The sequence below is a fragment of the Leptomonas pyrrhocoris genome (assembly GCF_001293395.1).
Source record: "Leptomonas pyrrhocoris isolate H10 chromosome Unknown, whole genome shotgun sequence".
NCBI classification, from domain to species: Eukaryota; Euglenozoa; class Kinetoplastea; order Trypanosomatida; family Trypanosomatidae; genus Leptomonas; species Leptomonas pyrrhocoris.
In genome coordinates, this window is record NW_015438362.1 from 19,539 (window position 1) to 42,262 (window position 22,724).

Consider the following 22,724-nt stretch of genomic DNA (forward strand, 5'->3'; position numbering starts at 1 on the left):
GGGAAGCAGAAATAACTAAGCGCACAGACGCAAAAGAAAAGAAAAACGAGAAGCGGCTTAAGCGACATCCCTAATACGGGTTCATTAGCATAGAAATATCGCGCTGTCGCGTTGAATTGAGCGCGTCAGCAGCATTGCTTTGTTTAAAATAATTAAAAACCCTTCGGAGCAGCTTTTGTTTTGCTATAGTACTGCAGTTCTTCGCATTTCTTCGTTGTGGTACAGATTTGACCTTCACATTAAAGCGTCATCTGGTTGGTGAGAGCACAGCAGCGAAATAAAAAAGGGTTGAAAACGTTTGTCAGCAGATGCGATTGTAGCAGCTCGAAGATTACCTTAACTTTTTGGCGCTGACGGGCTCGCCGTTGTCATGGACGGCGTCAACGCGCAAAACGCAAACCTGAAAGCCGCATCGGCAAAGAATGTCGTTCACCGAAATCTGCTTCGTGCTCAGCGTGTCACTCGGGCTCTTGACCTCCATCAAGCAGAAGAGAGAGGGAGAAGATGCGTTGTTGCTGATGCTGGCCGGCACCGTGCGCGTTGCGTGAGCGGAAGAGCCGTTTAGTGCATCGCTCAGTTTCATTGTCTGGTCCAAATCTCTCTCCGCCTCGCCATGGCAGCGCCAGAAAACCAGATCAGGAAAACCGGAGAAGCGAAGCGGAACGCCCTCCGTCACCGGGCTGAGATACAGACACCGCAGCAGGCGCCAGAGAGGAGGAAGAGGTAGCACGCGTAAGATGTCAAGCAAGGGAAGCGAACCCACCGGTACCTTCCACGCCTCAGGAATTGTAGAAGTTCCTATGGAACCACGGACGTCACCTTTAGGGTTGGCTGCTGACTTCGCCGAGCCAAAACCTCGGGTGCCGCCGCGTCCAACTATCTCTTCCTCGCTTTCCTCTTCCTCTTCTGTATAACTCTCCGCTTCCACGTCAGCATCGCCAGCACGTGGTAAACCGCTTTCCAGGCTCCCTGTCTTGCTGTACTCCTGTCGGATGGCTGCTTCTTTTGATAACGTCGATGCGCCCCGCTGCTGCGCATGTTCTTCACCGCCTGTTTTGATGTGTGCCGCAACCCAACTCTGAAGTTCCTCCCTTGAGCAGCGTTCGAGTTGAGCAATGCGATCCGCAATGAACGCTCGACGGCGCAGCAGAAAGTTCACAGGGGTGATGACGTCGAGCGGCCCATCTTGAAAGGCGGAGAGCCAGAGAAGATCGTGGTCTGCAGCGCAAGGGCCATCGACTTGCCTCGTAGCGGGCGGTGCATCAGCCTTCTGACGCGAAACAGAAGGATAGGCCCAGTAGCAGTCCCACAAAAGCGCGTGGGCAAGGCAGCGAATCCAACGTCCTTCGCAGTGCGCACCGCACCACACTCCGCGACCGCCACTACGATTTGTGGGGTGGTTGCGCTCCTCCGCACCCGCGGCGTGGTCAACAGTGCGTGCTTCATTGTCGCGTTGGCGTTTCCTCGTGACGCTGGACAGCCTCTCGTTCGGGTCCGGCTGGTTCCACTTCTTCAAGAAGTGCTCGAGCACGAACAGCTCGACCGGAAGCGCAGGACGACGCGAACTGTTGGGAGCTTGGACAGCGGCACCGGCACCGCTGATGGCCTGCGCTGTTGCACCGCGTGCACCACCAATCACGGGTGTGTTTTCACTTGGTTCACGCCACAGCATGCAATCCAGCGCATCCCGCACTCCCCTCACTCGCTGCACGGCCACATCCGTCAGCTGACGTGTTGCTAGCTGGCTATGGGCCGCGAGTGGCGTCCATCGTCGCAAGCGTCGGTGCAGCATCGCCAGCAATCGCTCCAGTTCGAGTCGGTCATGGCGACGGCAGTAACGATCTCGGATGTACTCCCACACGGCGTGGTACAGGGCCAAGGAACAGGGGTACGATGACGATGCGGCGTTGCTGCCCTTGTCGTCGTCGCTAGCAGTTGCGGTGGAGGCAAGAGAGGACCAGAGCACACGCAGCATTCGGCCACGGCGCTGCACCGTGACAGGCAGCATTGACTCGTCCCACGAGGTGCCCGTCAGCACACCGCACAGCGCCGCCGCCGTCTCGTTCGTCGGGTCCGCAAACGGTGCCTTCAGCTTCGCAATTTCGGTGATCTTCCCAGTCAGTTCACGGAAGCCGGTCTGCGCCTCCTCCAGAAACGTGAGCGCCTCGGTGTAGCGTTTCAGGTGCACCATATTATGCGCGAGGCGAGACAGCCACTCGCCGCGCTTGTGCGTCTTGTAGCGAAACGCGTAGGTGACAGGCGAGAGGCCTCGAGAAGCACGCGCAGCCTCCCTGGCTGCCAAAGTGGACGGGCCGCCACCAAGCTCCGGCATGTGGTGCAGCACGTAGACTGGCTCGTAGAGGAGAAAACGTAAGCATTCGTTCGCCTCCGCGTAGCGATGGGCGCTTTGCAGAACCTGGTAAAGCAATTCGAGGCACGAGAACCAACGATAGAGAGGTGTAAACACGAGCAGGTGCTCCGCGTGGTTTCCTCTCGCGTACAGAATCGAGTCTAGCGAAACCGAGGCCTGTTGACGTGCGGTAGACAGCGGAGGAAAAGGTGAGACGAAGCGCGCCGCGTCGGAGGGCGGAGTCGGAGAAGAAGAATGCTTCAGTGGGTGCCGCTGAACCGCCGCCACGCCGGCACGGACGGCGCCGATCACTTTATTGTACATGTGCGAGACAAACGCTTCATTTCGTCCACGGAAACGCTGCGCTGCCGAGGCGGCACCATCGGTCACGTCGTACAGCGCGCGGTGTGCATGCAGGGCTGCGCGGTACTCCAGCAGCATCGGCGTCGTCCCGAAGAGCTGCACTGGGGGAGGCACGCCGCATGTTACGCCGCTGCGAGAATTGCCGTCCTCATCGGTGTCCGGGACGTGGAATGACCGGGTAGAAGAGATGATCTCCTCGTCCGACAATTCATCATTCAACATTATCGGAGGGCGGTCGAGTTTGTGCGAGTTGGTAGAAGCTTTTGCGGTCTTTTTTTCCGTGAGGGCTGACGTACATGTAAGGGATGAAGAAGACGCCGCCTGAGGGGTAACAGGTGCTGTAAACCACCGCGGCAGCAAGGCGTACGGCACACGGTTAACATCAGCGCTCACCGTCGTTTCATCGCTCTCCTCTGCCGCTGCTGCTGATGCTGGTGTCGCACGCAGAGACGGTCCTTTTCGTGCTTCATGTTCTCCCGTAGCAGGAGAGGGTGCGGCTTGACGGCGCTTCTGCCGAGCCGATTGCAGCGACTGCAGCAGCAAGAGAAGTTGAGGACGGAGCATGAGCAAGGTTGGAGGTGCAGCAACCGCCATGGTGGCCGCAAGCGGCTTCAACTTCTGCTGGCCCACCACCCCCGCACCGCCGTTCGCCGTGAGCACGTGGAAAATCTCCGTCACCCACACCAGGTGGGCCTTCAGACCGGCGTGAGGCGCGTACACCGGCCCGACGTGGGTGTCCCAACACCGTGCCACGAGCAACGCCTCGTCCTCCACGTCACGAAAGCAGCGCCTCACAAAAAGCGCGCCTTTGTAATCGGAGGCGGAAGATTGCTCTGTGAACTGTCCTGCCGCGGCTCCGCCGTTCCGCCGGGTGCTTCTCCCTTGTTGACCGTCTCTATTATTATTATTCTGCACAGTGTCACCGCCACCACCACCGCCAGCAGCGCTGGAGCGCGATGTCGCAGCGACGGTTGACGTTTTTGCCGCTGTATCAGACGATGCCCCGGTAACGACGGCCGGTGAGGTGGGCGCCCACAGCGAGTAACGCCGCTCCATAGCGTAACGAATCATGTCCTGTTTCCGCCCGGGAATGGCGTCGTACAGGCTGTTGTCACCGAGGGGCATGTTCTTGTAGATGGGCTCGTTGAAGCTACCATGGTGGTCTTTCAATGGGCTCACGCCCTCACCGACTCGTCCCGCATTCGATGACTTGACAGATGCGTTGTCTTCGCCGGCGCCGTTCTTCGCGTTCTTCGGCGTCTGCCGCGACACAAGAGGAGGCAAGTCGTCCGTCAATGCCTCCCTCGTCGCATGTGCTTTGCAGCCATGACGGAGTGCTGTAAGGAAGAGACGCAGCTCCGTGCTCCGCACCGCATGCAGCACGCGAACAAGCTCTTCGGAAACAAAACACAATCCTCCGGCAGGCTCGTCCGCCTGCCTTGCCGCGCCGACGGCACCACCTTGCAGCAGCATCCTTGCCACACGCGTCCCATCGTACTCCTCCATCATTGGAGTACTACAGAGAGAGGTGCTTCGTAATGCACGGGCATCGTGCGGAGGTGACGGAGCAGCCAAAGCTTCGCTCTCAACATCCACCGGACTCCTATGAGGGGCGGCCGCTTTATTATTGCCCTTTTTGTCTGTTGGAGACGCTACAGAAGCGCTGGATGAGGGCCACCAAAGGAAGCGCCGCTCCGTCAGTGCAGTCAGCGTGGGCTGCATGTGAAGCCAGTCTCCGTAGCGCGCTTCCAGGTGTCGCCCTGTGAAGCCGTGCGGTTTGCGCAGGATAAGTCGCAACAGCAACTCGGATTCCTCCGTCCCTGTCCATGTCCACGCGCCAGACGGGGTAGCACGCAAGCTCTTGGATTCTGCGGTGCCATCGAGAGGCAGGCTAGATACGTTTGTGTCATCAACGAAAGCTGTCTTTTTGTCCTCAGTTGGCAGCGGCGGCGATGGAAGAGGCGGCATCACAGCTGTGAGGGATAGCAAGGCACGGCACGCCCATAAATCAGCTGTACTCAACGCGCTGCCGGCGTACCGCAGAACGTACCACAGACTGACGTGAAAAGCATCCGTAACGAGCCACGGATGCGGTGTGGCGGCGCTGGAAGCCCCGTGTCCGTCAGGTACGGTCGCACTGGCCGCTGCAAGGAACGCCTTCTCCTCGACATCCCTCTCTCCCTCATCGGACGAGTCCCCGCCGTCCTGCAGAATGCCGTTAGATGCGCCTTCAGTGCCCGCATGATCGGCAAATGCGCTTTCATTGCCCTCACTAGTTCTATCGAATTCCCCGGCAGAACCGGCTACGATGGAACCCAAAGAGCCAAGGCGAGTTGTAGTCGTTGGGCGCGCCTTCCTCGCTTGCGGACGTCCAGAAGCCGAATTATTCGACTCTACAGCTGAGGCATCGGGAGCCGCAGTTGGTGCACTCGGTCGTGGGCGCTTCGCGGCGACCCGCGAAGTTACAGACACGGCGGGTAACGCTGAAACGGCCGTCACGTCACGATCTGGTCGCGGCTGGGTAGGCGCAACTGCTGCGCTGCGGCGGGGGTTAAGAAATGGATCGGTGGGGTGCGATGGCGCCGCAAACGGCGCCGGCGGTCGCTCTACGACGCTTTCTTCGTCTGAAACAAAACTCATTTGACAGGAAGGGAATGTAATTCCTCGTGTGGAACAGCAATAAAGGAAGAAAGAAAGAAAAAAACAGCAACGGTCGATTTTAATGTGTATGTGTGTGTGTTTGGTGTATGCGTGTACTCTATTCGTGCGTTACGGCGAAGTGGTTTTGCGCAGTTCAGCTGCGGGCACCAGTAATACGTGTGAGGAAAGCTGTGAAATAACGAAGAAAAAAAAAAGGAAGAACAGAAATGTGTGACAAGTGCGGTGTTGGGTGCTGTGCGCAGAAGTGCATCAGTGAACCTGTTCATGGGTAATGAAGAAGCGCGTACCCTCGTTCATACGCAGGGGTTGTGTGCAGTAAGGCAGGCAAAACGAATAGGTAGGTCGTTGGGTGGTTGATGATGTTTTTGTTTTTTCTCACTTGGTAAGAGTCAGCTGTGCCTCCCTTCTTTTGTTCCTCCCTTTTTGCTCTTTGCTGGTTCTATATGTCGATGTTTTCTATCCGGTGTGCTTTCTGGACTGTACGAGCGTGTAATTTGCTCCGTCCGTTGTTCACGTAAGTGTGTTGGTGGGTGTGGGTGTGTGCGGGCGCGCGCGCGAAAAGAGGCGACGAAACGTTGTAGAAGAAACGGTGGAAGCTTAATTTTTACTAGTAGAACGGCAAAGGCGAAGACGCGTTTTCAGTTACGTCGACAAACTCACTCTCAAGCAACGCACGCCTAGAGGTCTGACAGAGAGAGAGAGAGAAAGAGAGGGGCAACGAAAACATTGCACATCAGCGTCGCAATCTTCCATATGCATGAAGTGGCAAAAGGCCGTTGGATAGCCATACATCGTCTTCACTCTTCCACTGTTCTTAAATCTCGCAAGAATCAGCATTTATTGGAGAGATAGTACAGTAACAAGAAAACTATTTAAAAAATGAAAACGGGGAAGAACGTTTTATGGCACAATGACTCATTGATGAGAATGGAGACGCTTACAAAGCGCCGCAATTATTATTTTTTAAAGTGTGTGTTGATGCGGGCGTGTGTTCCGTTTCACCTCTACACGTCAAAGCCCATGTTGATCAGAATCTCCTTCCAGCGCCACAGCGCCTCCGCTGCGCTCGGTCGCTGTAGGGGGTCGAGATCCAGCAGGCACGACATGAAGTCCACCACCTGCGTGCCGACGGCGTTCTCCAAGTCGTGGCGCTCCCACTCATCCAACGCCTGCCGCATCGACGACGGCGCCGACAAGGGGGCGGCCTGGCGTGCCTGCGATGCGCCATCCGCGGTGGAGGTGGTGGCCTTGGAGGCGGCCCGCGGCACCGTGGAGCCGGTCGGCCTCCACCCACTCCCCTGCTCCTGCCCGGCGTCGTCGTCCGCGGCGGCCAGCACCAACAGACGGCCTAGTCGCGCCTCACCGAACAGCATGCGGCCCGTGAGCATTTCGTACAGCAAACACCCACACGCCCACACGTCCGCCGACAGCTCGGCACGGCGTAGTCGCTCCGTCAGGGCGCGCTCCTCGCCCTCCACGCTCTCGGCGGCACCCCTACGAGGGAGGTGGTCGAAGGAGGTGGCCAACATGCTTGCGCCAAACGGCCCCCGGTCCGTCCGCTCCAGTACAACGGGCAGCGGAGCAGCGGCTTTGGCGGCGCCGGCCGAGGTGGTGGTGGTGGTGGTCGTCATGATGCGGTGGAAGAGGGTGTAGCGCCGCTTCGCCGACATGACCTCTGGCGGCTGGATCGCCTCCGTGCCGCGGCCCACGCCCCACCGGCCCGCCATAAACCGCGCCGCGCCCGCCATGATGTCGTTCTTCAAGCTGCGAATGTCGTCGTCGTCGCAGGTGTCGCAGGAGCCGAAGTCGCACAGCCGCACCGACAGCGGCAGACACGGCGGGTCCAGTTTGGTCTCCACGTCCACGTCCGTCCTGTCGATCAGTACGTTGTCACATTTAATGTCGCCGTGGCGGATGTGGTGCTCGTGCATGAAGACGACGGCGTCGAGCACCTGCAGCAGGGTGCGCGCGCAGGTTGCGAAGAGAGAGCAGCTGGAGGCGGGCGACGACAGCGGCCGCAGCAGCAGCGATCCGCCCTTATGCAACTCGTTTGGCTCTGACGATAGCGAGAGCACGGCACAGCCAAGTTGGTAGTGCTTCTGCCGCCACACCCGAAACGACCCAGATGTGTAGTTGGGCATTATCAGTACGTACTCGTCTTTTGTGTTGTCGAACGAGAGCAGCGGAACGATGTTGGGATGGCCACGAAGACGGTACATCGTGAGAACCTCGGCGTGGCACACAGGCAAATTGCCGCTCTCGCTGCCTTGTGCGCTGAGCGACAGGTGCTTGATGGCAACGTCGCAGCGGCAGACCGCCTGAGCCGTGCGGTAGACAGCCACGCGCCACGGAGTACGCAAGTTTTCCAGTGCCCCACTCATGGCACGTCCAGGCGACGACGGCGACTTCGAGCCAAATCCAGCCGATCCCGATGCGCTGCGGGCCGTTCCGCTGTTCGTATTCGTGTCGGGTGAGGGTCGCCAGTGACGGCCGCGACGGCCCCAGCGGGTCGGCAGTGCCGCGGCGGCATTGCTGATGGCTTGTACAGTGCCCGACGTCACCGAGCCGTAGCCGCCTGAGCCAATGCGACGCTCGTTGGGAGGAATGACAAGCTGGGTGACGGCGCGAGGAAGCAGCAGCCGCAGCAGCACGAAACGGCCCATCGAGAGAGCCGAGTTGTACCGGTTGACCGCGTCCGTTGTGGTGGTGTTGGCACCGCTGCGGCAGGTCGAGGAGAACGACAGCGTACGAGTGCATCCGCCGCGCTGCAGCGGCTGGTACTCCGCCTCAAAGTGCTCCATGCGCGCCCGCTCCATCGCTGCGTACTCGTCCAGCATCCACTCCTCCAGTAAGTCGACAACAAAGGTGTTACGCGCGTCCTTCAGATAATTGTGCAATGCCTGAATCACGTGAAACGACGAGGGGCTGTGTTGCGGTGTGTAGCGCCACCGATCCGCCTGGCTGGCCGCCATTCCCCTGTCGGTGAAGAAGGCCGTTGAGGGGAACGCGCCAGGCACATTCGACGCCGCGACGTTGCTACCAGAGTTGATCCACCGCCTCTGCGAAGCAGACATGCCAGGTAGCACACGCTTCTGTGTGAGCGACGACACCGTGTAACCGTACTGGATCATCCCACTGTCGCGCTGGAGGATGATAGAGCAGAGGGAGAGAATCAGCTCCATCGTCACCACCGGAGGCACCACCGGTGTAACAGAGAGGCGAGGGCTGCGCCGCGTGACCTTCTTCCGTCCGCACGCCTGTCGCGCCGCCTCAATGCCCGATACGGCCGATAAAACGAGGGAAGAGTCGCTGTCCGGTTGGCTGCCGAGGGCGGCGCGGCTGTCTGTGTCGTCATTGACGCCGCCCTTGTCCTTGCGGGTAGCCGCACGCGCGCCAAAGCTCGACGTCAAGGAGGAGCTCGCAGCGTCGGCGGCGTCTGAAGAACTGAAATCGCGGTAGCGGCTGGCGGCGGCAGCGGGGGTGCCGCCGACCTCTGTTGGCGAGGCAACTGGCGGGGCTCTCTGAGCTGCCGTACTGCTGCGGAAGCAAGCCGTGTTTGTAGATGCTTGCGATCCATTTCGGCTAAACGTCGTTGCCACCGTCGTGGCCACCCTCTCTACTGTTGGCAGACTCGGCGTGCTGTTCGTGACATCCTGTGCCTCGACGAAGCCACCCGTGTCCCCGGAGGAGGTGAAGTACATCGGCGGCCCCAGCGCTTCGAACGACAGCTTTGGCAAGGCGAGGCACCCGACGGTCTTCGTGGTGACGGACGGAGAGACAGGCGGCGGTGGAGGTGGGGAGAAGGAAGCCGCCGTCGCCTTTTCCGTCGGAGGCTCGTTGGTCGTGCTACCCTGAGCGGGGCGTCTCGCTGGATCGACGTGCTTCGCAAGGGGCGGTGAGCCGCCACCCATCGCGGCAGCGTCGGGGCTGTTGAAGTTCAGCGCCGGCACGGCTACCACAGAGGGCAGCGCAGGCGATCCAGTGGCCGTGACCTCGGCAAATACACCCGTGTCACCCGCAGAGGTGAAGTACAACGGCGGGCCGAGGTTGCCGAGGGCCAACTTCGGTATCGTCAGTCCTGGAGGCTTTGGCGTGTTCCCAAGGCTTGCGGCAGCATCGCCTTGTGAAAAGATGCTGGACACGTCAGGTCGGCTGCGCCTCCTGGCCTGCGAACGGTCCGGCTGCTCCCCCGTCAGGCTCATGTTCTGCGGCGAGGACTTCGGCGAGACGGAGCTTAACTCAAAGTCCTCCAACTCCCCTTCCTCAAAGCCATTTTTGCCTTCGTCTGCCTCGAACATGTACGAGTTGGCCTCCATCACCGACCCGCTCGTCACGCAGCCTTGCCGTTCCTCCTCTCCCTCTGCTGCCTGTCGCGGCTTCGACTGCTCTTTGAAGTAGGCGTCTTCCTGTGCGGCCGCCGTGTCGCCGGAGCTGGCGAAATACAGCGGCGGCTTCAGCCCCGTCAACGCCAGCTGCGGCAGCAGCGGAGGAGGTGACACCGCGGCTGTCACAGGCGGGGAGTTGACGGGTGCGCTTGCGCCATTGTCACCGGTGGAGTCTCCGTGCAGCGAGTTCATTTCGTTGCGGTGCTTCAGCTCGAGGCTTTGCAGGGTGGTTAGGTCGCTCATGTTGACGGAGATCTGTATTGGGCCATTGTTTGGCGAACCGGTGCTAGGCGGCGGTGTGCTGCGCTTGGAGTACAACGTCGTCATGGTGGCTCGCCCGTCGCGACGCGAAGCCTTCGAGAGGGAGCCTGGTTTTCGCGTCTGCAGAGCAAATGGTGGTGGGGACGCGAGTGTCGTGGGCGTTCTGGTCCCTTCCGAACCGCTTGAAGCCGACTCGAAGTCCGCAAACCCCTTCGGCTTTCCGTCCTTGATTGTGCCGTACGGCGCCAGTGATCGGTCAAAGGTGATGATGGTGGCGACGTTCGTCTCATCCAGGTGGAAATCGGGCTCATCGAGCAGGCTGTCCTCCCCCTCGCTCCCCTCCTCTTCGTCGTGCTCGTCCTCGTACTCCTCTTTGTTTGGTCGCCCGCCGATCATCTGCAACAGCCGCCCGTACACAGAGGCGATGGAGAGGTTGTTGGCCGTCTCGTGTGCCTCCGTGCTGTTCCAGCACAGGTCGCGTAGTGCCCCCAGTAACTGATAACAGTACTGAGTCCACAGGCGCCGACTGAGGTTCTGCAAAGGGCTGGTGAGAAAGGCATTGGTGCGTGGAGAAGGCACGGAGCGCATCATCGTCTCACCGTTGTTCGGATCGATGTGGAGTGCCCAGTGAGCGCGATAGCTGTTGCTGTTTGTGTGGAGTGCACTCGTGTTCGCTGAGGTTTCCGTCCGCTCAGGAGGGGCGTGGTCCTGCGAGGTTGACGCAGAGGCGCGGGCGCCGTTCGCTGGATGGCCTCCCGCTGCGTGCCCTGTGGCTCCGACGGCTTGCATGTCTGCGTAGAAGGCCTGCACGTACCGCAGAAACAGCAGTCGCACGTAGGTAGACGCGTACGATTTGGGCAGAACGGATTCCGCGCGTGCCTTCATGGATGCCACGGCCTTGTAATGCGACTGCATCGACTTCTCCCGTACCCGTCTCGACAGCTCGCCCGCCATCTTTGTAAAGCTTTCGAAGCTGTCGGTGTCGAGCGGGGCTGCGGCGAAGCGCAGCAGCTGCAGCACCTCCACACGTATCCACAACCCCCCGCAGACCTCGCGCAGCACGCGGTCCGAGAGAACAAGACGGTGCGATGCGCTGCCAGTCACGGCGCTGTAGTAGCGTCCTTGCGGCTGCTCGATGGGCGAGTGGAACATCGGCCGCTCGCGCGACGTATTGGGTACGCTGCTCGCCACGTAGCTGCTCGCCTCGATGGTCAGCGGTGGACAGGCGTACGGCACAGATAACAGCTGCGCACACGGCCCAGTCGACGTGTTCAACAACGTCGTCACCGCACTCACACGGAGGCGCTGCGAGGAGTCGCGCCCCGTCGCGTCGCCCTCGTGCTCCATGAGCGCAAGAATTGGCGCCAAGGGGGTGCTCTCGTCGCCGTGGGACGTGTTCAGGTACAAACAAAGGAGCTGCGCATGCTCCAGGATGCGAACGAGGTGGGGGTAGCGCTGAAACCGTGCTCTAGGCCACCACATGGTGCTGCGCGTACTGGAGGAAAGGCCGGCAGGGCTAGAGGAGGTCTCTACCATGGCACTCGCTGACGCTCCGGTGGACCGCGACGTTGGCAGTGGCTGCTGCTGCGACTGCTGCCCCGCCACTGGTAAGACGCTTGACAGCGCGATCTCCTCCAGCCCCACCGGCGCCAGCGACGCTGCGACGGAAGCCAACAACGTGGTCATAAACCTGCGTGGCGCCGCCTCCTCACCGTGCCCCGTCGTGGTGGACGCGTTGGTCGGGGAGCCCTGCGCGGCGGCCATCCACGCTGGCGTGCTGAGCCCCTCCGCCGTAAACCCTGTCACGGCCGATTGCAGCACCAGGGAGGTGTAGCGGCTCAAGAACCCTTGCAGACGCTCCAGCGCTGAGTCGCCCGTGCTCTCCCCCTCCTCGGCTGTCGTCGTGGATTGGTGGAAGTCGGTGGCCGACATGGACGGCGAGCGCAGCCCGGCGAAGCCAACCGTCATCATCACGTCCAAAAAGTCTGACGCAAAGGCAGGCATGCGGGACGCGCCCACGGTGAGTTGGTAGATGATCAGCGGCTTTTCGGGTAGGTACAGCGACACGTCCAGCAGCACGTCCACAATCTCGAGGAAATAATGAACCGCAAGCTCCATCCAGCACGTCGGCGCCTCCTGCGCCTCGGAACGATTTGCCGCGCTGTTCCACCCGCCTCCTACACCGCCACCACCCCCACCGGCATCACTGCTCAGCTGACTCAGTGAGTCGCACGCACTGCCCATGTAGTCGGAGGCCTCCGGGGCAAGACCGACGGCGGCGTTGTCGTCTTCGCTTATTGTTTCAGCGAACATCACACCCTCGCGCTGCTGGCGCTCTGTTGCAGCTCCGCTGTCCATGTCCGCCGTGAGCGCCTCAGCGATGCTTTCCATGAAGGACACGATCACCCCGAGTACCTTTTCCGCTGGCTCAAGTATCTGTGAGGTGATGTAGTGCTGCAGCGCAGGACTTGCCACAAGATCTGAAGCAGCCACGCTGCTGTCTCGCAACGTGCCGCTTCTGTTGCCTGAGAATAAGGAGAACATCGCGGACAGGTCGTCCATATATACAGGCTGCGAGGCCGCCGACAGGTGGTTCCGCTTGCCGTACACGTCGTAGCCTCTAGCTCGTGTCAGCAAGAAATACTGCGCCAAACCTGCAAGGTGCCAAACCGCGTCCTTCAACGAGCTTGGTGTGTTGTGATCACCCTTGAGCAAGTGCTTTGTGGTGTCGACCAGATGCGCAAAGCTACTGAACCAAACGTTGACAAAACTGGTGGAGTTGTCCAGCAGCGACGCCATCCACTGCCCCACATGTCGTGCAGGCGCCTTCGTGCCCTTGCGCGTCCGGTGAGCCGATGCCGAGGCTGCCGTTGCGGAGTCGCTTTTGTGAGACCAGCCGTTCGGCTTAATTGGGGGAGCGACACTCGCAGGCAGCTGCTGCTCCTGCACCTGCGCGTAGTGATGCGAGATGGCGGTCTCCAAGGCGATGTATTGAAGCAGCTCCTGTGTGATGATCACGTCCTTCTGCTGGAGCGCGCTCAGCGCGGCATTGACCAGGGTGTCGCGAACGAGCAGGGAATAATGTTGGTAGCGTCGGTATCTTTTGCCAAAACCAAATACTTTCGCAAGATCGAAAGAGAGGGGCCGAGGCCGCCGCACATCAGCCAGTGGCCCGGCTGCCGTTGTCAGTGTCACTCCCGACGGTTCCGCCACTTTAGACATTGCTGCCGCGGCGCTAGAGGCGGATATGACAGAGAGCGGTTTTTTGACGGGCGCCATCGATGACTTCCCCTTCTTTGATTTTTCAGCAATGATGGCATTCGACGGCTCCGACGCGGCGCGCTCGCCCTTCAGCAGCGCCTCGCCCATCACGTGCGACAGCAGAACCATGGCCATTGAGAAGGCTACCTCGAGCGCACGGGCGCTGCTGACGAAGAACTGATCGCTCAGCGATGCCATCGCGGCCGCGCTGATGTTCAAATGCGCCATGAGCGACTCCCACTCCATGCTGGGTGGCAAGATGGAGGGAAAGAGGGTGGCCGTCGACGCGCTGGTCGCCATGCGGCGTGACGTCAACATGGCGGGGATGCCCCCCGAGGGGCGCTCGCTCGGTGGCAGCGGCGCCACAATGAGCGGCGGAAGTCTGCCCGGCAGTAACGTGGAGTTGGCCACGGTGAGGGGGCTGGTCATCGACGGCGGCAGCGCACGGTACCCGGTCGGCACGCTGAGGCTCGAGTTGCCAACGAACGTGTTCGGCGATCCGGACACGGCGCAGCTGTCGAAGCTGCTACGCAGAATTACGCTGCCGGCCTCCATACGGGCGGAGAGAGGAGGCTCCAACAAGGGGAGCTTACCTTTTTCCTTCTCCAGCGTCGGCAACAACGGCAGCAGCGTGTTCATATCCTGTGTGGCGTACAACGTCCCAAGCTTCCGCGCAAACTGCAGCGCACCTCGCGCTTGGTGCAGTTCCAGCTCCACTCGGGCCACGCACGGGGAAAGATCAGCAGCTGGCATCATCGAGGAAAGGTGGAAAACCTCCTCTTGCTGCCGCTGTGTCACGCAGCTCGCCGCGCCTGGACCTCGAATGCTGTTGCTGGAGGTGGGGCTGCTCACGACCGTCAAGTCCGCGCCGCTCTTTTCGCCTCCGTCCCTTTCTCCTTCGCCTTCTCCGACTTCGCGGTCACAACCGCGTGTATGCGCCGAAGTCAGCTCCTTGGACGTGCATGTATCGCGCTCCTTCACTTTCGAAGGTGTCGCGCCTCCTGACCTTTTGTCCGCCTCCCGCTCCACGGAGTCCTTCCTGCCGCGCAGCCAGCGCAGGTACATCTCCACCGTTGACACGTCCGCAGAGGAGCAGTGGCCCAGCCGTGTTCCCCCTCCACTCGGCGGCGAGGCCGTGCTGGATTGGAGGGCTCCACGGAGGCGTCTCAGCGGACTCCGCCCCACCTTGGTGCCGCTCTCCCCTCGAGCCATAGAGCTTTCACTGACCGTAGCACCCCGGTTAGACCCCAACAAGGCCTCCTCCGTGGACAGGAGAGCTTCCGAGGCGGTCGTCGTGCTCGCCAAGGTGGCCACCGGGTTGAGAGTCGAGTTGGTCGCGGTGGACACGTCGACCAAGTCGCCGCCGTCGTGCCCCAGGAGCGACGCCGTAGATTGCAAAGTAGTGAAGGCTAACACGTCGTTGACGGCGGTGCCACTTTGGAGAGGAAAGAGACGCTCGACGATGGCCTTGTCCGTCATTCTGACGCCGGTCGAGGCAAGAAAGGCGTTGGCCGTCAGCAGCGTCTCGGCAGTGGGCTGGACACGCTCGTACTGACGTCGAAGAAGCTGCCTTGCCAGCGTATCAACGGTGGGCAGCAGCTCAGCAAGGGTGAGAGGGGGCGTGGCTGTTCCTGTGCCAATCTTTGCCGCGGCCTCTTCGTGTCCGCGTGCGGCGTCGGTGGCGAGCCCGCTTGCGGCGTACAGCCAAATCAGGAAGGGAAGCTGCACGTACGCCTGTGCCCGGCGCTCCTCTTCCGTAGCCGCGACTTTGCCGTTCTCTTTTATCTCCGCGGTGCCAGAAGCAGCAGCAGCGGTAACAGAAACATCGCTGCTGATCGAAGTTGAGTTAAGGGAAATGCTGCGCACTAGTGTCGTGATGCGGTCCCAGATGTAGCCGTGCGCAGCTGCCTTCAGCTCCGACAGCTCCTCCGAGACCTCGGCGACACGGATCGATGCTCTGCCGCCGGAGCGTGGCCTCGTCAGCGGCGTCGTCGAGTAAGCAGTGCGAGGGAGCGGGCTCGTGGATCGTTTTCCTTCACCGGCGGCGCCTGGATGGGCGCCGCGGGCGAGAGACGATGCCGACAGCTGCGTTGGGTCGTCGTTGCGCGCTTGACTCCCCAGCACCGCCGCCTCCTCTTCGAGCTCCACGAAGGTGGCAGTTGGGTGGAAGAGGGCGAGTAGGTACTCGGCTATGATGTAGGCCAGTGCCACAATTCCCTTCGGCAAGTCTGCCGCCTCCAACCCGCACACACTCTGCTCCGCGACGTCGCGCGGTGACTCTCCGCTAATGCTCCTATCTGTCAGAGGAAGATAGCAGTTGCTGCTGCCGCTCCCGTGGTCGCCCCGCAGCACCTCCATCATCGAGTTGGGGGATGCTGTCTCCGACATCACCTGCGCACTTTGGTTGCGTAGCGGCACATCTGCGACGAATACCGTGTGGTTGTCGCGCTGTCGAGATCCGGGTGATCTGCGCCGCAAGGACGGGTAAGAGATGGAAGCATCCTCGTTTGCCGATACCTCGCGTCCGTCGTCCTCCGGCTTCGCTATCTCCCATGTGGACATTTGGCCGCTCCGCTGCTCCTCCAGCGCCACTCGACACTGCTCGATCGCTGCACAAAAATCTTCCAGCAACGCCTTCAACCGCGCAAGGACTGCAGGGACTTGGGAGTTTGTTACTACGCTAAAGAGTCGCTTGCCCTCCGTCGTATTCTTCCCCTCTGCAAAAGGCTGCTCTAAGGGGACGTCGAGCGCAGGTTGTTGTGGAGCTGACGCAATGGCTTCTTGTGCTGCTTGTGCTGCAGCAGCGGCGGCGGCCTCTGCCTCCACAATTCTTTGCGGCGGTCGCTTTTTCACCACGATGGTAGAAGCGGACATTTTTTTCCGTTGCGGCGCCCCTGCGGCATTCGTTGCGGTGGAGGAGGACAAACGAGAGGCCGCGGTGGACCCAGTTGTCGACGGACCTGGTGCGGTCTTGGGGCATTCGTCGAACACGTGCAGCTCCGCTAACGCGGCACGCCACAGCTTCGCAGGCAGTGCGCTGTCTTTTTTAGACGCGGCCCCTCGCCCACTGGAGGAGGCGGTAGGTGGTGGCGTGGATAGGTTGGGCGGCAGCCCTGCCTCGCCTGTTGCGATGTCCACCAGCACGCCTCGGTAAGGAAACATTCGACTCACTTCCGCACGGAGCGCCTCGTTGGTTGTGGACTCCAGCTCGAGAGTCGCGCGAGGGGTGTGGCTGTTGCTGGGGGAGCGCGACTGCAACACGCGTTCCGTCGGCTCCCTTCCATGGTTACCGCGCGCTGCTCCTGACCGCAGAAGTACCGAGTAAAGAAGACTAGGACTGGAGGGAAACGGCGAAAGAGGTCGTTTCGTGCTTTCCTTGTTCGGAAAGGGTGCCTTGCCAGGGGCCTGCGTGCTAGACGTGCTCGCGCTCGACTTTCTCTGTCGTGCCTTCTCTATGTTCGAAGGCATGTTGCTATCCCTTTTTTTTTTTGAAAGATTCTAGGAGAATTATGTGACTGTAACACCTCGCCCTATGTAATATATATATAGAAGACCTTGTTCGTTTTGAAAAAAGCCTTCACTACGATGTACGGAAACCGACCACAAAAGGCAGGAGAGGACGAAAAAACGTTCTCGAGTGCAGCTGCTGCTGCTGCCAATCGAAAGAGAAAAAGAACTGTTGAATCGGAAAACAGATACCATACAAAAAAATGATCAACAAAAAGGATTCTACTCTTTGATCCAGCAAACGAAGAAACAAGAAGATGACAATGCAAGGAAGGACGAAAGAGGAGCTTTCCCTTTCACACACCACGGTTTCTGGTCAGAAGCACACAAGATGAGTACGTCACTAATCAAAAAAAAAAAAGATCAAGAAATGATGATTCCAAGTTTAGGGGAAAAAAGCTAAACAGAATTCTCAATAGCCGCAGAGTTTCACACTACCGTACACGCAAAACGCCAAAAAAAAGTCTGTTGCACAACGTCGGCCGACTATAATGAAGCACAAGGCAGCTGAGTTTCAAGATAACCACAGAGACAAAAACCCGTTAAAGGCGATATGTAGAACAACGTGAAGAACAACCTGGAATATATGGAAATAGAAATCTCTTCAAAATCAATGAAACATAAAGCAAAACAAGAGCAAAATAACATGAAGGAAATGCTTCGATATTTATATCTAAATATGTATGTTTGTAAGAAACAATGTACTGTTGTGTTGCTGGTGTGTGAAAACAAAGAATAGGAGTGGAGACGCAGAAAGAGGGCAAGAACGTTCGAGCAGTCAAAATAAAATAGAAGAGAGGTAAACGCAATGACTGAGAGTAGAAAGGGAAGACGCTGAAATAGGCTCCTTCTGTTTCCCCTAACAGGCTTCAAAAATATGCGCTGCCAAAGCGGAGAAGGGCCTACACCACTCGTCGCTCTGTATGAAACGAACACTACAGTACTAAAGTTAGTCTAGTGTATATATATATTTCTCGTGAAGATGACGGTTACAAGTTATCCTATTAGTTCTTCGTTACTCCTCCATTGTTGCGGTGGTTTCTTTCCGGCAAGTCGTAACCCCCAGCACCGCACGTGAAATGATACCGCGGAGGCGACAGCATTTCAGCCATCGGGAACACGGAAGAAACAAAAAAGCCGTGAGCACCTTCTTCACAGAGCCCGTTCCCACTGCGCTGCGACGAACCAAACAAGGCAACACAGTTGCTGTCGAGAACTTCTTCTACCACCCTTGCTACCGCCTCCGTCACACCACCACATCGCTGGCTAAACGCACACCAACCGCACGAGTCAGCGGATGACGCTTAACAGAAGTTCAGTCAAATGGCCGCGCATTGCACGGCACTTCAGAGAGGGCCGCCGTGAAGCAGCCCCCCAGTGATTGTTATATGTTCTGCATCATACTCGCACGCACAGCTCCACACACACAGACACACACACACACACACACACGCAGCCACGACAGTCAGCCATTGGTATTGCATTGGTTTGACTTCAAACGCGCCACCGCGTCGGCGACGCAATCCGATTATTGGTCGATTGATTATGCATCACGTGTCGCGCCAGCACGCACGCGCGTGCCCACAAATGAACAACCACAGCGGAGGCACGCAGGGAAGGGCGGGTCAGATTTCAAGGACTAGAGTTTGCATCTCATGGTGGCGTACAGCGGCGGAGCCGAAGCACAGCGCAGTCGGATATATGCTTGTTCTCATTGCTCATCACTCTCCCGCCTCCTCCAGCGCTGAACGCGCCGTACACCCTTCGCACCGAGGCGGCGCAGTCAGCACCATGCACGTCTCCACGTCACGCACCCACCCGCACCCGCACCCGCACGCCACGCACTAGCGTTGTCTTTCAGTAAAGTGCATAAATTACACTTTCCACATGTAGGTCATTCGGTTTTCTTCAACAGATTGTCGTATTGGGCATCACGTAGACACGCACTCACAGCGTGGCAACCGTGGGCGACCGTGCGCGACAGCCACGTGCTCAGCAGACACGCAACAGACGTGCAGCCGCGCAGGCAAGCGCGCACGGGAGAGAGTCAGATTTCAAGGACTAGAGTTTGCATCTCATAATGCCACACAACAGCGGAGCCGAGGTGCGGCGCGGTCGGATATATGCTTGTTCTCATTGCTCATCACTCTCCCGCCTCCTCCAGCGCTGAACGCGCCGTACACCCTTCGCACCGAGGCGGCGCAGTCAGCACCATGCACGTCTCCACGTCACGCACCCACCCGCACCCGCACCCGCACGCCACGCACTAGCGTTGTCTTTCAGTAAAGTGCATAAATTACACTTTCCACATGTAGGTCATTCGGTTTTCTTCAACAGATTGTCGTATTGGGCATCACGTAGACACGCACTCACAGCGTGGCAACCGTGGGCGACCGTGCGCGACAGCCACGTGCTCAGCAGACACGCAACAGACGTGCAGCCGCGCAGGCAAGCGCGCACGGGAGAGAGTCAGATTTCAAGGACTAGAGTTTGCATCTCATAATGCCACACAACAGCGGAGCCGAGGTGCGGCGCGGTCGGATATATGCTTGTTCTCATTGCTCATCACTCTCCCGCCTCCTCCAGCGCTGAACGCGCCGTACACCCTTCGCACCGAGGCGGCGCAGTCAGCACCATGCACGTCTCCACGTCACGCACCCACCCGCACCCGCACCCGCACGCCACGCACTAGCGTTGTCTTTCAGTAAAGTGCATAAATTACACTTTCCACATGTAGGTCATTCGGTTTTCTTCAACAGATTGTCGTATTGGGCATCACGTAGACACGCACTCACAGCGTGGCAACCGTGGGCGACCGTGCGCGACAGCCACGTGCTCAGCAGACACGCAACAGACGTGCAGCCGCGCAGGCAAGCGCGCACGGGAGAGAGTCAGATTTCAAGGACTAGAGTTTGCATCTCATAATGCCACACAACAGCGGAGCCGAGGTGCGGCGCGGTCGGATATATGCTTGTTCTCATTGCTCATCACTCTCCCGCCTCCTCCAGCGCTGAACGCGCCGTACACCCTTCGCACCGAGGCGGCGCAGTCAGCACCATGCACGTCTCCACGTCACGCACCCACCCGCACCCGCACCCGCACGCCACGCACTAGCGTTGTCTTTCAGTAAAGTGCATAAATTACACTTTCCACATGTAGGTCATTCGGTTTTCTTCAACAGATTGTCGTATTGGGCATCACGTAGACACGCACTCACAGCGTGGCAACCGTGGGCGACCGTGCGCGACAGCCACGTGCTCAGCAGACACGCAACAGACGTGCAGCCGCGCAGGCAAGCGCGCACGGGAGAGAGTCAGATTTCAAGGACTAGAGTTTGCATCTCATAATGCCACACAACAGCGGAGCCGAGGTGCGGCGCGGTCGGATATATGCTTGTTCTCATTGCTCATCACTCTCCCGCCTCCTCCAGCGCTGAACGCGCCGTACACCCTTCGCACCGAGGCGGCGCAGTCAGCACCATGCACGTCTCCACGTCACGCACCCACCCGCACCCGCACCCGCACGCCACGCACTAGCGTTGTCTTTCAGTAAAGTGCATAAATTACACTTTCCACATGTAGGTCATTCGGTTTTCTTCAACAGATTGTCGTATTGGGCATCACGTAGACACGCACTCACAGCGTGGCAACCGTGGGCGACCGTGCGCGACAGCCACGTGCTCAGCAGACACGCAACAGACGTGCAGCCGCGCAGGCAAGCGCGCACGGGAGAGAGTCAGATTTCAAGGACTAGAGTTTGCATCTCATAATGCCACACAACAGCGGAGCCGAGGTGCGGCGCGGTCGGATATATGCTTGTTCTCATTGCTCATCACTCTCTCGTCGCACAGCTTGCGTCGCTCGTGCACTCGTCGAGGCTCTTCCTCACACCATCCATCGACACCGTCCACTAACGCAGGAACGGGGCGAGCGAAGTGCAGGTAGGACGTCGCGTACGCGTACGCGTACGTACAGCAGCAGCAGCAGCAGCACCGGCCTACCTGCTCAAAAAGCGCGTGATCACCCGCACGCTCACGCTCACGCTCGCTAAACGCACACCAACCGCACGAGTCAGCGGATGACGCTTAACAGAAGTTCAGTCAAATGGCCGCGCATTGCACGGCACTTCAGAGAGGGCCGCCGTGAAGCAGCCCCCCAGTGATTGTTATATGTTCTGCATCATACTCGCACGCACAGCTCCACACACACAGACACACACACACACACACACACGCAGCCACGACAGTCAGCCATTGGTATTGCATTGGTTTGACTTCAAACGCGCCACCGCGTCGGCGACGCAATCCGATTATTGGTCGATTGATTATGCATCACGTGTCGCGCCAGCACGCACGCGCGTGCCCACAAATGAACAACCACAGCGGAGGCACGCAGGGAAGGGCGGGTCAGATTTCAAGGACTAGAGTTTGCATCTCATGGTGGCGTACAGCGGCGGAGCCGAAGCACAGCGCAGTCGGATATATGCTTGTTCTCATTGCTCATCACTCTCTCGTCGCACAGCTTGCGTCGCTCGTGCACTCGTCGAGGCTCTTCCTCACACCATCCATCGACACCGTCCACTAACGCAGGAACGGGGCGAGCGAAGTGCAGGTAGGACGTCGCGTACGCGTACGCGTACGTACAGCAGCAGCAGCAGCAGCACCGGCCTACCTGCTCAAAAAGCGCGTGATCACCCGCACGCTCACGCTCACGCTCGCTAAACGCACACCAACCGCACGAGTCAGCGGATGACGCTTAACAGAAGTTCAGTCAAATGGCCGCGCATTGCACGGCACTTCAGAGAGGGCCGCCGTGAAGCAGCCCCCCAGTGATTGTTATATGTTCTGCATCATACTCGCACGCACAGCTCCACACACACAGACACACACACACACACACACACGCAGCCACGACAGTCAGCCATTGGTATTGCATTGGTTTGACTTCAAACGCGCCACCGCGTCGGCGACGCAATCCGATTATTGGTCGATTGATTATGCATCACGTGTCGCGCCAGCACGCACGCGCGTGCCCACAAATGAACAACCACAGCGGAGGCACGCAGGGAAGGGCGGGTCAGATTTCAAGGACTAGAGTTTGCATCTCATGGTGGCGTACAGCGGCGGAGCCGAAGCACAGCGCAGTCGGATATATGCTTGTTCTCATTGCTCATCACTCTCTCGTCGCACAGCTTGCGTCGCTCGTGCACTCGTCGAGGCTCTTCCTCACACCATCCATCGACACCGTCCACTAACGCAGGAACGGGGCGAGCGAAGTGCAGGTAGGACGTCGCGTACGCGTACGCGTACGTACAGCAGCAGCAGCAGCAGCACCGGCCTACCTGCTCAAAAAGCGCGTGATCACCCGCACGCTCACGCTCACGCTCGCTAAACGCACACCAACCGCACGAGTCAGCGGATGACGCTTAACAGAAGTTCAGTCAAATGGCCGCGCATTGCACGGCACTTCAGAGAGGGCCGCCGTGAAGCAGCCCCCCAGTGATTGTTATATGTTCTGCATCATACTCGCACGCACAGCTCCACACACACAGACACACACACACACACACACACGCAGCCACGACAGTCAGCCATTGGTATTGCATTGGTTTGACTTCAAACGCGCCACCGCGTCGGCGACGCAATCCGATTATTGGTCGATTGATTATGCATCACGTGTCGCGCCAGCACGCACGCGCGTGCCCACAAATGAACAACCACAGCGGAGGCACGCAGGGAAGGGCGGGTCAGATTTCAAGGACTAGAGTTTGCATCTCATGGTGGCGTACAGCGGCGGAGCCGAAGCACAGCGCAGTCGGATATATGCTTGTTCTCATTGCTCATCACTCTCTCGTCGCACAGCTTGCGTCGCTCGTGCACTCGTCGAGGCTCTTCCTCACACCATCCATCGACACCGTCCACTAACGCAGGAACGGGG

General features: G+C 59.2%; 2 protein-coding genes and 4 non-coding genes across 6 annotated transcripts; all 6 read right to left on the bottom strand.

The window, feature by feature from the left end:
• Positions 1-331: 331 nt before the first annotated feature.
• ABB37_03638 (hypothetical protein) lies at positions 332-5,353 on the bottom strand (the record flags this gene model as incomplete). The annotated part of the gene is made up of 1 exon (XM_015801037.1): positions 332-5,353. The coding sequence occupies one exon, from the start codon at positions 5,351-5,353 to the stop codon at positions 332-334; it is 5,022 nt and encodes a 1,673-aa protein (XP_015659657.1).
• A 1,025-nt stretch (positions 5,354-6,378) lies between these two features.
• Positions 6,379-16,443, bottom strand: ABB37_03639 (putative protein kinase; the record flags this gene model as incomplete). Its single annotated transcript, XM_015801038.1, has 1 exon — positions 6,379-16,443. One exon carries the CDS (start codon positions 16,441-16,443, stop codon positions 6,379-6,381), a length of 10,065 nt encoding a protein of 3,354 aa, XP_015659658.1.
• A 1,635-nt stretch (positions 16,444-18,078) lies between these two features.
• ABB37_04179 lies at positions 18,079-18,189 on the bottom strand. Its single transcript, XR_001548669.1, has one exon. It is a non-coding gene; the product is annotated as a snoRNA (small nucleolar RNA).
• Positions 18,190-20,858: 2,669 nt separating this feature from the next.
• Positions 20,859-20,969, bottom strand: ABB37_04180. Its single transcript, XR_001548670.1, has one exon. It is a non-coding gene; the product is annotated as a snoRNA (small nucleolar RNA).
• A 559-nt stretch (positions 20,970-21,528) lies between these two features.
• On the bottom strand, positions 21,529-21,639 carry ABB37_04181. The gene has a single exon (XR_001548671.1). It is a non-coding gene; the product is annotated as a snoRNA (small nucleolar RNA).
• Positions 21,640-22,198: 559 nt separating this feature from the next.
• Positions 22,199-22,309, bottom strand: ABB37_04182. The gene has a single exon (XR_001548672.1). It is a non-coding gene; the product is annotated as a snoRNA (small nucleolar RNA).
• Positions 22,310-22,724: the final 415 nt, after the last annotated feature.